This window comes from Pangasianodon hypophthalmus, chromosome 16, assembly GCF_027358585.1.
Source record: "Pangasianodon hypophthalmus isolate fPanHyp1 chromosome 16, fPanHyp1.pri, whole genome shotgun sequence".
NCBI classification, from domain to species: Eukaryota; Metazoa; Chordata; class Actinopteri; order Siluriformes; family Pangasiidae; genus Pangasianodon; species Pangasianodon hypophthalmus.
Genome location: NC_069725.1, coordinates 10,268,291 through 10,282,244, shown reverse-complemented (window position 1 = coordinate 10,282,244; position 13,954 = coordinate 10,268,291). Strand labels below are relative to the sequence as shown.

The window sequence follows — 13,954 nt, the reverse complement described above, 5'->3', positions numbered from 1 at the left end:
TGTTTTTGGGTAGATTTTTCTTGTTGTTATAATTGCTCAGACCAGAAGGCACTCTAATGGGTTAGAAAGTCCACTTTGAGTGGCTGACATTAAGGGCATACTTAATATATTGCAGTATATCTGTACGGTAAAAGACCTAGATGGTAAATGACCAATATGCCAAAAACTCCCAGACTATTTAATTCCCACCAATAACATTTTAATGACCTCTCACCTTTGTTGATTCAAAAATATATATAATAATATATATTTTTGCCTGAATATAATCTAAAGATATAATTACTGCAATAATGTACACACTTAAAAGTGCAAAATTAAAATTTTATTTTAGCTATTAATACTTTCCATATGGTAAAGATCACCTCAGCTTAAATTATAACATCTAATAGCTTCACGAGAGAAATAGCATTGACAAGCAGCATACAAACATTTTGAAACCTTTAAACCTTTCTGCAGCAGTCAAAGAAATGCAAATCCTATAACTTGCATTAAGACAACATCCAATGCTTCAAAAAGCCAATTCCAAGTCAGTCACTTGGAAAACAGTCTGTTTTAGGGTCTTTAAAAAAGGGTTGACCCTTTTCTTTTTTGCACTTGAGATTACCATACTTCTCCCAGGCCTGTGACACCTGCTGCCCACTGTGGGCGTGCAGAACACAGACTTTTACTTCAAGCAGTCTAAAGACTGCGGCTCAGCGTATTGACCAAGGGCAAGAGTGCCCAGCTTGGAGCCCTCCTACCGCAGATGTACATTAATGCAGGAAATATACTGATCCCTGCAGCCGAAAGAAAAGGCTCTCCTTTTAACATGCTGTTGTCTGACTTGATCATGTCAGTTTGATAGAGCCCATTCAAAGTTATTCATGCACCCGCCTTTGAGGAACAATGGCAGCCAGTTTATAAACTGTCTCCCTGCTTGCCTAAAGGCTTTGGGGCCTTTTGTTTCGCTCCTCTTAATAAACTTTTGGAGGAGTTCATCAACCTGCCTGAATGGTCAATGTGGAAAAGCCAAAAGACACCAAACAAGAGAGTTTCCCCTTTTCTCTCTCTCATTTAGAGTGACTGTATTTAGGTCGGCCGTGGAGGCTGGGAGACAACAGAATGATCTTTGCTCAGACAAATGGCTGGAACATTGAAAGAACAAAAGTGCTTTTTAGAAGAGAATACAAGAGTGTTGACTTTTAATTTCTTTAAGCTGAAAAAACTTTCGGAATACTAGTCTAATACATGTGCACTAAAAATAACTTATACTATTTTAAACTAAATCATTGTTTACTGATTTTAAATTTAATCAAGTCTTAAGGAAAATGATCAATTGTTCAGACTAGTGGCACATTTCTACACAGACTGACAGTAAAATTCAGTTTTGAAAATATGCATGCTATCACAGGAGGAGTAAATGTAAATGGAATCATTTTAAAATGTTGAAGTGTTTGCAGTGGACTGCTTTTTTTCTTGACAGGAAAATGAAATTATTTTCACATTGAAATTCTATTTTTTTTTTTTTTTTTTTTTTTAGCATTTCTGACACCTGGAGCATTGTGTGCAGTAATGCTATAGAAGGAAGTGCTTGTGATGGAGCTTCCTGTTTCAATTTGCCATATACACAGCTTTGTAAACAAAGATGAGCAATTCTAAGTGTATAAGCTAAATGCTACTTTTCACTCAGAGACACACTTGGGTTTTATAGCTGCCCTGAAGCAGCTCTTCGCCTGGGCAGTCTTGTGGAAGAAGTGCCTTTTGTTAGCTGAGCAGCGTCCCATCGGCTCTCCACACAAGCCTCTCGGCATTTTGTCGGCGAAAATGAAAGCGGGATTAACGACCGGCTACTGAACACTCCATGGCAAAGGAGCGGGCCTCGACCCACCCCCGTCCCTCACCCTCATCCCATTAAAAAAAAACACCCTTTCCACTTTGGTAACTCCTCTTTTTGGTATATTTGTATTCCCAAAGAGACCATTAATGCCGTTAGAAAGCGAAACGAACAATAGGCTAACGCAAAAAAAAAAAAAAAATCAACAAGTTTCCGAGTGCTTTGCTGCAAAACTGGCTTCTAGCCTGTCGCTTGGCTTAATATAGTCTACTGGCTAATTAACAAATTACCACACACTCTTGTTTATAAGGAACCACAATTGTCTCAGTGATGTTAAAACGACCGAATAATTAGCTGACAGTAGCCTAGGTCAATAAGTCTGGTCAATTTGGTTCATTATTGATTATTTTAATGGGCGTTTTGCAGCTTCTTTACGGTATCGAACATTCTCGATTTGCACAGGCGCGTGTTCTCGGAGCTCAGCAGAGGTGCAGGAAACGGATAGGTAGCAATGCTACGTCTCAATTCACCTACTCATACTATGTACTATATACTTTTATGAAGAAAAAGTACATACTTTTGAGTGGGTAGCAAAAGAGTATGAGAGTAGTGGGACATACTAACACGTCATGTAACGGAAGAGATCGTTGTTGCCTAGTTACGTACACTGTGTGTCACAGTAAATAAAGTCCTCCTTACGTTTCATTCATTATTCCTAATTCCATTATTCCTTCCTTCTCTTCATTCATTATTCCTTATATAATTTATACAATATAATTTACCATCCCTTGATTTATTTTTTTCCACTCTTGTTTTCCTCCAAAATGCGTCCCTGAATTCGGTGAAGCAAACAGTCAGAAAACTCAATATTAGCTTAAAGAAAAAAAAAACAAGCGTCCACGGATTCACCTTTGGGATACTCCTTTCAAAATACTACGATTTGGGACACACTAATTCTAATCTCGGATACTATTTAGGACGGATAGTAGGTGAATTGAGACGCAGCAATAGACTATTTAAGCTTTTATTTGGCTCGGGTCAGCAAGAGTTCTCTGGGATGCCAGTTTTATGGTTCCGCTTGCAGCACTGAAGGTGGCTGTGCGATCAAAACCACTTTTGTGCCACTACATAGGAAGCCCGAAGGCCAACACTTTTATTGCTGTCAGCAGGAGTTTCCCTTGTCGATTGTTCATTTTGCTCTTCTGATCTAGCAAGACGTGGTGCACAGCGCGGTGCCAGTCTGCATGAAGTGTTTCCGACCCGTTCGTTCTGAACCACCAGCCTTCAAAACCCAGTCATATCAATTACTGCTTCCATTCTAATGTGTAGTTAAATTAGGAGGGCTTTATGGTAATGCCGAATAACTCAAAAAAATAATAATAATAATAAAATTGGATATAAAACGTTATAAAAAAAACATTTTAAAAAAGAAAAACGAGATCTCAGACATGTAGAAATATTTTAATGAATAGCCGGGCAGGTTTGAAGGTAGCACTGGCACTGTGTAATATGATGAACTCTCATTGTCGTGGTGTCACCACAAGTGTTTCTGATAAGCAAAAGCGCTCAAGGATCAAAAGAGTTTAAGCCTCTCGATTTCCCCCCAAGCCACCTCCAACCTTCTCCACAACCCAGAACGTCTATTTCCTTCCCTCTCTCGTGCCTTTGAATATACACTCATAAGGAGTTCTTGCGGTAAATACAGGATCTGCCCCGGGTGAAACAGCCAGCAGACCTGCATGTTAAAATAAGTGATGCAACTTCTATAATATTGCATTATGCAATGATGTGTGGGTCTCTGGCAACTGATGTAGTCTGGTTTATTGGTAACACCGGCTGCTTTGTCAAATGGATCAGATTCTATGAAATGTAGGAAATACATTATGCACGTGCTCCTGGAGTGAAAGAGTGAAAGAGATCTTCACTAAGGTGTGCAGGAAACTCTGAAAAGATACAAAGCAGCTATTAATAGTTAATGAATAAATATTTGAACTACTGGGCTACATCGAAAATGTGAACTGGTTTTTTTTTTTTTTTCCCAAAGATGGACATTTATTAAGCTATTAGGTCTATTAACCAAGCACAAATCATTTGCAACATTTCTGTTAGATGAGAGAGAGCATCTAGAAAGCTTGTAAGCTTGTGCCAGATGTTTTAGAAGGCACCACTGTTTCTGAATAATAAAAAAAAAAACAGTAAGAGAAACTGTGTGTGTGTGTGTGTGTGTGTGTGTGTTGTTCTGCACGCGAACACATACAGTGCTGCAACCTAAACTACGATGATGTTCCAGTTCACAGTGATGGTCACTTTTGCTGGTTTGACTAATTTGATTCGTTCCACGAATTACGTCACTGAGTTTCTCTGGATTTAGGAAGTCGGTTTTACTCTGAGCCCTATTTCTCTACAAAGAGCACGACTAAAATTAAACAGCATGTCATTCACTTAATCTGCACACGGTTCCGGTTCCGGTCAATCAGGTCTAAATAAGTGTCCTTTTTAACCATGATCTCTTACTATTATTATTATTTTTATTATTATTTTTATTATTATTATTATTATTTTTATTCACCACGACACTGACTAGGATAAAGCAGGTATTGAAGATTATTTATTTATTTATTTATTTATTTATTTTTATTCACCACGACACTGACTAGGATAAAGCATGTATTGAAAATGATATTATTATTATTATTATGATTATTATTATTATCAGTCCTGATGCTTGTTATCCTGTTTTTTAAGCCATCTGAAGCTGGAAGCTGGACTATATATTTCCCAGCAGCAGAATTCCAGTGAAATGTGATGTGAGGTTAATCCGAGTTTAATACACTGATGCTCAGCACAGGAGCGCGGCTCTGATGATTGTGTTATCTCTGCCCAACATTTGGGTCTCCCTCAATTTGAACCCAGCCCAGTGGCTGCGAGAAAGTGCAGATGGAGTGACTGTCTTGTGCCTGAGGAAAAAAGGTTATTAATAGCGAAATAACTTCCCCATACTTTCACTAAACCTCTGTCTGTCACCATTCCAGATAGATTTGTTTGAAGTGCTCTCCTTCTCCTATATATATATATATATATATATATATTTAGCTCCTATTTTTTTTTATTTTTTTTTAATGTATTTAGGAAACCTGCTGCTAGTCATTGTGTGTGTGTGTGTGTGTGTGTGTGTGTGTACTAACAGGACTATTGCAGTCTTGGGCTGGTTACTGTCTTAACTGTGTGTTTCAATATTTGTGATATTAATGACAACACAGAGGTAAGTGCGCATTTTACTACGTTATTAAAGAAAACAGTTGCACTGCAGACTTCTTGCTTGCACACTTAGGCTTGTGTATGATTCCCAAACTCGTTTACATGCCTTCCCCTTATTTATTTCTTACTCTGCCAATCATATATCTAACACTGTAGCTGACGTCACTGAACAAAGAGACAAGTTTGGGGTCAGGTAAAGTCTGATCTTTCTCAGAGCTGTTTGTGTGAAGATGAGACTTTTAATCCACTGACACTGCAGACTTCTGGCTCGGCACTGGTGTCTATCTGTAGTCCAGTGAAGTGATAAGGATCATACACACATAATCAGACTAATGCTTCACTGCGTAAAACATGGCAAAAAGACAACAACAACAACAACAAAAACACAAATAGCCAATCAGAATCTAATTAACATAACTCATATCTTGGTGCTTCATGTATTCTACCTATAACTGATGGTACAAGTAGGAATTGTAACTTTAATGTAACTTCAGTGTAATTAGGTTACAAGCAGTAGATCTAATGGGCTCTGATTAAATGTAGGACTAAATAAGAGTTACCACTGATTACCAGTGAGGCTTAGACATGTTTGTCCATGTTATAAGGATTGGTTTGGGGTGTCTATCACTTTCCATTCCTCCCAGCATCCACTAAAGCAATTGGAAAGTACAATAAAACAAAATAAATCAAATATCTATATGAAACCCTAACAAGTGCGCGAGAAGCTAAAATCTCATGAATTTGTGCCCAAGGCTAGCCGGCGAGAAGCGTTTAGAGATGAAAGTGGAGAGAAATAAAAGGCTCAATTTAAGCTGCTTTAAAGCCCTTCATCGTAACGTGTGTGCTGAGTGCTGGGGAGTGAAGGAGCTAAATACACTGCGCACTGTGCCTCAGAGCTATTACACCCCTGCCCAGTATCTGCACATTCACAACACACTTTCCATTACCAGCTCTAATAAGTCTTCACGTTATTAAATGCCACCAGGATGATAGAGTGAAACAAGACCAGAGATGAAGATTTTTTTTTTTTTTTTTTTTTTTTTTTAGGTTTGGAATAAAGCAGTGTGTGCTGAGGCTTTGCGTTCATGTGCCACCGTGACAGCTCAGCATGGGAAAAGAAAGTCCAGCAAATAAACTGGGGACAAATAGTTCAGAGGCTTTTGTGTTAAAAAAAAAAAAGGCTAAATATACCCTAAATGAATGCGTGAATGTAGACTCTAAAGCAGCACAGTTTTTATCATTACACCACATTTCCCTATTAGTACAAATTAATTAAATAAATAAATAAATAAATAAATAAGTACAGCGAGCCTCCTTATATTCCTCTTACTGCTGCTGCTAAAAATAAATAAAATAAATAAAAATTAAAAAAAAAAAGATTCAAAATAAATCTTAATGACAATCTGCTGATATCTGGCTACACCAGATATCTTAACAGTATGTCAAAATATGCCACATATAACATATTATTGTGCTATGCTGTTGTGAGGGAGTAGGCATATTACTGTATGTAATACAAATAATATTAATATTATTAATATTATAATTACCGCCATCAGTAAACAATTCATTTAATTTATAATAAATAATTTTTTTTTCTTTTTTGTGTAATATTATTTTTTGATCATGTCTCCAGTGCCTATAAATTAATATATTAATTCATGAGAGTGGACTCATGAGTTGGATTTTTTGGGAAACAGAAAAAAAACAATGATTCTGCGCATACCAAAGTTCTAGCATGACGCGCCACCACAGGTTACCATAGCTACAGCGGGTGGCATTCTATTTTCACCTAGCGCACTATTTATTAGAGAGGAACTGGGTTTAGGACGCAGCCTTACATATGCAATAAATCTGCAAATCCAGAGGCAAGTTTGGAAAACGCTGCCTTAATCGTCTACATGGTGGATTATGTGAAAACACCCACAATATCTCAGAAACAAATACCCAAACAAGATTCGATACCCAAAATGCAGCAGTTAAAACACACACACACACTCACACACTCACACACACACAATAGCATCCTCCAAAGGAATCATGCGCATTTTCAGAGAATCAAACATTTTGCACTCTCCAAATCTTATTCTTTTCCAGCAGCAGATTCCATAAAATTACAAAACTATCTATCAGTGGGGTGTATTGAATAATTCATCTCGCTTTAGTTCTTTTCTTGGTCTTTTGTTTAAAAGTTTTCTCTCCTCCTTTACGGCGTTTTGAATGTGAATGCACGGATCTAGTCCTCTTTTCCACGCCTCGCTTTGGATCTTGCCTTTGTAACGCAGATTCTTTACTTTCAAGCCTTCAATAGTGTGAAGGCTTTTTTTTTTTATTTTGGAGTGAAGTTCATCTTCAAGTTTCATGAATGACTGTCACCGTGAAGAAAACTATTTTCTGCCATCGCTGGAGAAAAAAAGGAAAGAAAAAAAAAACCCTGCAAAGCGCACAAACGTATAACTACCATGTCCTTAAAACTCCTATGGCAAACCGAGGATATAGGCATATATATATATATATACCGGGAAATGTGATGCCAAAATAATCATGGGAAATAGCTAAAACACGCAAGAGCACATTAATACAAATCATACACGCGTAGGTCGTGGCCTAAAAATGCGTTAAGGTGAGAATGAGAGTGACACATGATGGCGTGCACCAGCGCGCAAAGTGGCGAATCTGCTGAGGGTAATTGAATTTGATTGCCACATCGGTCATCTGTCAGGCACCAGTTTTCTAGAGAGCATTTACGCAGCGCCGGAGGAGTCTGTAAACGCGGCAAGCTCTAAATACCTCCCGTCAGGCCAATATAAATAATTAAGTAGGCCAGATCAAATGGCGCAATGACAGCTCAACAGCAGGACAAATCTGCAGCGTCGGGCAGACACCGCGCATTAACGCCAATAAGCGTGCATTAACCTCATGCACCGCACAATACAGGTCCACTGAGTTAAAACCCAGAGAGCTGAACCAAAACAAAATCCCGCAAATTACCCGCAGGGAATGGACATGCGTGTCGAGCTCTGCGCTCAGAAGAGGAACAAATAGATCCATAGTTTATTATTATTATTATTATTATTATTATTATTATTATTATCATTATTTACCTTTGTCACCGAGTATGCCATCAATGCTGTGTTTTGTTTTCTTCTCTCCACTTTCATCTTTTTTATCACAATCGTCTTCATCTTCTTTCCTGCCAAATCGGGCGCGAAGCACTCGGCTTATCGAGCTCACTTTTAAAAGAGAAATATATACATTCAGGGACTAATAATAATAATAATAATAATAATAATAATAATAATAAGCTTAGAATTGTTGCATTCAGTATCTTGTTAAACAGCAGTAATAAACATGATTTCTCTGTAGAGCTCAGAGGGGTGTGTATATGCTCATGGTATAAAAAGGGTCGCTTACCAGGTGAGGCCTCACCTGAGGGAACTGTGCTTCTGTCACACACCCCGTCCTTCAGCAGTTTGTCGCGGATTTCCCAGCTGAACATGCCGGGATTCTCGCGCTTGTACTCCTCTATGCGTTTCTCCACGTCCGGCGTTGCCACCTGCTTTAGGATTAAATGGGAAAATGGGAATGGCCATGATCAAGAAACAAAAAAAAAAAAAAAAAAAAACCGAAGTGGAGAAAAGAGAGATAAGAGACAGAGACAGAAAGAATGAGAACAAAATTAATTTCAGGTGTCCACAGCTTGAGGTTAAGCAACATGCAAAATATCCGTGTGAGATGTATATAAAAATAACAACAATAATAATAAAATACTATTTAAAATTTTTTTTAAAAAATGTATTACATGAACTTAGCCTCATTCCTACACATCATTATTGTTGGGTTATAATAGGCCTAATAATAAGAATTGTATATTATTATTATTATTATTATTATTATTGTTGTTGTTGTTATTTTTATTATTATGTTCCAGTGCCCAGCAGTGGACGCAATAATAATGCTTTATTATAGTATATAAAACAACAACAACAACAACAATAATAACAACAACAATAATAATAATAATAATAATAATAATAATAATAATAATTTAAAGCAACCGACTTACCCTGGGTTTACTCCCCCCTATAGCTCCGGGGCGGATGGATCCTGTCTCCTGATACCTGCACAGGATTTTGGACACGCAGCCGTGGGAGACCCGCAGCTGGCGCGAGATCACGCACGGCCGAATTCCGTGATGCGCCATTTCCACGATCTTATGTCGGATATGGTTAGGCAAAGGCCTGCCGTTAATAAAAACCCCGCCAAGCTGATTCACACGCCCTTGACCCAAAGGAGTGGAGACTAGGAGAAAAGGTAAAATAATAATAATAATAATAATAATAATAATAATAAGACTTAACTGCTAAATAAGACTTAAGCTTGGACTGAAAATATTGTTCATAAAGAGGCAACGTAACTTTTGCCTCGTAAATGCAAAGTTATTAGGAAATCCTATATGAAATTGAAAGTATAAGCAATAAACCAGTGGATAATTTAATGACAATAACAACACGGTTTTGGAATTTATTAAATATGAGCTGCAAATCTTATGTTTTATTATGGACATCCACAATATGTTGTTTTGTAGCGCGTGCATTTCGCAAAATTAAACAGAATACATAGTGTAATATGCATTTGGTTGTAATTTAAAGGAAATAACTTGGTTGCAACACGTTCATCAAAATATTTATTATTATTTATTCTATATTTATTATAACAAATAATTCTATTAACTGAAAAGTCTAGCGAGCATAGGTTGACTATATAAAAGATTATTGTTATTATTATCGTTTTTATTATTATGATCGCTTATGATGATGATGATGATGATTATTATTATTATTATTATTATTATTATTATTATTATTATGAAAAATATGACCTTCAAAAAAAAATTGTCCCAGCTGAATTACCCAAAAAACTCGCCACAATATTATCCTGCAACACATTGTTTTTTTTTTCTTTTTCTCCCTGCTACTTTGCATTAAAATACATTTCCCAGTCTGCTGTATTACTAATGTAATAAAGCCTGATTTCTCTGCATGTGACTTGCTCCATGGGCTTTAGAGCAAGCTGTAAATATTTGCGGTGTCTGCTGTATTCGCAGTCCTGCTTTACAAATACTGATGTGCAGCACTTCACCTCTTCACTAAATCCTGTCTGACATGCTGGATCACTGGCAGGTTTTATCTGAACCACTTGGTCACGTACCATTAGCTGGGCACATGGCAATCAATCAAAAATAAATAAATAAATCAATACAAATGGGGTGATTTTTAATTCTTCTGCCTGTCTATGAGCAGGGTATAACTGAAATTAAAGTAAAAAATTAATAAATCAATTAAATAGACTATAAAAGTAAAGCTACAGCCAACAAATAAAATTGTTGAAAAGAGGCTCTCTGAGTATTATTTGTGTCTAAATGAAAAGTTTGAGTCTTAAGCCATATTTGAAGCTAACCCACCTTCTAAAGGGAAGCCTGTGCGGGGATAGTTCTGTCCTGGTGCTGGTCTCATCATCCGAGGTACTGATCCCGGTAAAGACGACATTCTGCTTCTATGCACAAGGCGCAGTTTAGGCCAAGAATTAAAAGCTGGTGTCCAAACTGGAAGATCAGTGCTGTTTTGCAGACAGGAGATCCGAATCAAAAGCAAAACAGAACAACAACAAAAAATATCTGTTATCCAACCAAAGCGCTGAGTGGATTTTAAATCTCCTAAACTGTTTTTTTTTTTTTTTTTTTTTTTTTAAAGGATTAATGCTTCTCCTGTTTTGGGGAGAGGGGCATGAGCAAAAATCACAGCTGCCACCGAAATGTCGAGCGCGCGAGCGAGGAAGGAGGGGGACCAACTCCTTAACTCTCTTTAAGTGGCCAAAGGTTACTTAATTTCTTCGCAGTGTTTTCTGCAAAGGTCCGGCAGGTTTTGATGACAAAGTGTGCGCAGAGCTCGAGTAGTAGTTTAAGTGGACAACTTTTTGGCGCACGGTGCAGGAGGGGAGGATCGCGCGCGCCAATAGGCTCCCTCAGCTTTCTTTTCTTTTAGGGGCGCAGCCGAGCTTTAATGGACCAATCAGAGCGCGCGGAACCACCCGCTCACGCGCTCGCACTCTTCATTCACTCCACACCACTGCTCCTGAATAGAAAACAAACAAAACACCATACTGCTCAGCTTCCTTTTCATAACAGCACCAGCGGGACAAGACAAACAAAATGTTTTAGGCAACACTGCAAATACTGATCTGATCTCTGCTCAGGTGTCATGTTCAGCCCAGTGCTTATGATGCACAGATGTGGAGCACTTGTGCATCAAACACAGTATGAGTTTACAGAAATAAAGCAATGTAGAGCAATATACCTACAAGACATGATCCTAAATATCTCCCAAAAGCATGCATTTTGCTTAATTTTAAGCCACAAAGTATTATAAGTAATATACATATTATGTTGTGTTTTAGTTTTTATATAAATCTAAATAAAAATAGTAGGTGAATAGAGTTTATGATGTTGGGTTATTCTAAGCAGCCTACTTTAGCCGACCTTGTGCAAGTGTGTAAAGCCTGGTTTCCAGCAGGATTAGACTAAATGTTTCCTTTAATGGTGATCGAACGCTCCATGGACTAAATGCATCTATCAAAATCTTCTTTGTACTCAAACTCCAGAAGAAGTTTACTGGGAATCCTACTATCCAGCTCTTTATAATATACTGGCCTGATGGGTGTGATAGTTACCAGTGACCTGAAGGCTTACCTGGGATGAATTTTTAGAAATATAGCATGTACTACACGGTAACAGGTGCACAGTATGGCCATGCCTATTAGTTTTTCTATATTCCTTTCTGACAGGTTAAAGGTCACATTATGCTTGATCATCTGAAGCAAAACATGTTGGGCAATTTGCATAAACAGGTCTGTATGCTGAAATAGTCTTATTGCTATTTTCCTTGGTTTTTAGATACACTGAAACTGAAAAATAGCCTATTTGGCCGTGACATGATCCATCCAGGTAACTAAGCTGATCAAGATAATGGCTAAAACTCTCCTGAAATTGTAAAATATGAGCCTATTGAACATATTAAACAGTTATAAATCCTTTATTATATAGCTGAACAATTCATGGTGTGAACACCTCATCAAGCCTGTTGTTTGGCAATTCATTATTAATGCATATTTCACAAGAAGTTTCACACATGCTAAGTTTCTGGCTGTTCATCATCTAGCTTTAAATGCTGTTATGATTTTTTTTTGTCAAAAAATTTACAATTTCTCTGAGCGCCTATCAAATATGAAGTTCATTATTACCAGCAACAATTTCTATTATTATAGATCATTGGCTTATAATAATAAGATTTTTCTCTACATGCCTTCACACTGAATAACAGCAGATCAGAAGTCACCTGACAGAAGACAAGATCATGTCAAATTTTTGTTTATCACCCTTGGCTTGTGTGAAAAAAAAAATGGCTTGCCAAAGGGCCTGATCATCAGCGTCAGCAGTACTCTGCGCATGCGTAAAAGGCTAATAACTACAGGCTTTCAATTAAATGAACTTTCAATTTAAAAAAAAAAACAGAACTGCTTACTACATTACAGTTGCAGGGTGTTGGGTTATTCATATACACACCTGTGTTAACAACAGTGTCGTCAGTAATTGGTGTAACATGAGATAGTATTGCCTCTGCAAAGCTCACATGGTCCCAAGAGATCGAAATAATGAATGCCAGAGTGACATCTTACCATGAGGATGAATGTAAAACAATGTTTTGCAATTTAAACCAAGCAAAAATATTTAATAAAGGAGTCAACCTGAATCTGAGATTCCCCAGTTTCTCTTGTCAATTAAAAGCCATTTTCCTTTAATATTAAACACAACATAGAAATTATAGCTACATGATTTTTAAATCTCCATATTTCCATAAATGTAAAGAATGTTATACTAAACTCTGTTTAAAACAGTCTTATAACAGGTACTATGTATAAAAAATATCCTCAAGTCAAAGAAACTGGAATAAAATTATAAGATTATAATTATAAGTCTATCTCAGTGCATGATTTTTTCCACTATGTTTGCAATCCCTCTTTGGGCATTACAGCTAAAACAAATCACTGGCCTTTATTTCACCACTGTTTCAAATCATTCATTTTGTGGGTAACCTAAATTACTCCAGCGTTTTGTTTATTCTTTCTGGGTCTTGTAATAATTGCTTACAATGTTAGCCAAGCCCTAAAAGCAGAGACAATTCTGAAGAAAAAACATATATTGGAGTAATCTTTTAACAGGCTAGAATGGACAAAGTCAAAAACAGCTGCTGGAAAACCAAAAATAGATGAATTCACCTTCAGTTAATGTCTCAAACACCAAAATGAGAATTATTCGAATGTGGGATAATCCATGGAGTTGTTGTCCAAATCATGAAATTATTGTCCAAATCAGTCTATGCAACTGTCCATCCTACACAATTTAGTTCAACCAAAACCTAATCTCTGGGACTAATATTAAGAATTTTTTATCTAAGCTAGTTGTCACCAGCCCTGTCTTTTTCAGAAGGGTTTGATTGTTTTCTTAACTGAGAACATCTGATCCAGCTTGCCTGTCTAGTAGATTATCTGGATCAGGTGTGCTGAATTTGGGCTGTAGGAAGGTAGATCTCCAAGAACCAGGTTGGTGACCATAGTTTGAATCAAGTGATCCTCCACTGCAGTTATTATAGCACTGCGCTTTATTGTGACTCCATTGTTCTTGTAATTATCAAAACATTTGAGCAGACTCGGGTGTGTTTTAGTGTGGTAAGCACTAAAAATGTACAGAGCATGGGAATTCACTACTTGCCTAAGTTGAATGTTGAATTTTAGAGAGAAGAAAAGCATCCACTAGATGGCAATAAA

At 37.2% G+C, this 13,954-nt stretch overlaps 1 protein-coding gene across 5 annotated transcripts in view; it reads right to left on the bottom strand.

The window, feature by feature from the left end:
• The window catches only part of pax7b (paired box 7b), a 48,711-nt gene extending 37,465 nt beyond the window's left edge, over window positions 1-11,246 (bottom strand). The window contains exons 1-4 of one of the 5 annotated variants that reach the window (XM_034312038.2): window positions 10,536-11,245; window positions 9,138-9,373; window positions 8,501-8,627; window positions 8,176-8,304 (exon numbers count right to left, since the gene is read on the bottom strand). In XM_034312038.2, coding sequence (XP_034167929.1) covers window positions 8,176-8,304; window positions 8,501-8,627; window positions 9,138-9,373; window positions 10,536-10,620 — 577 coding nt within the window. In that variant the 5' untranslated portion in view covers window positions 10,621-11,245. Of the gene's footprint in view, window positions 1-8,175; window positions 8,305-8,485; window positions 8,631-9,137; window positions 9,374-10,535 lie in introns of all 5 variants that reach the window. The other 4 variants (XM_034312037.2, XM_026921375.3, XM_026921374.3 and 1 more) reach the window with 4 other exon arrangements.
• Between the last annotated feature and the right edge of the window lie 2,708 nt (window positions 11,247-13,954).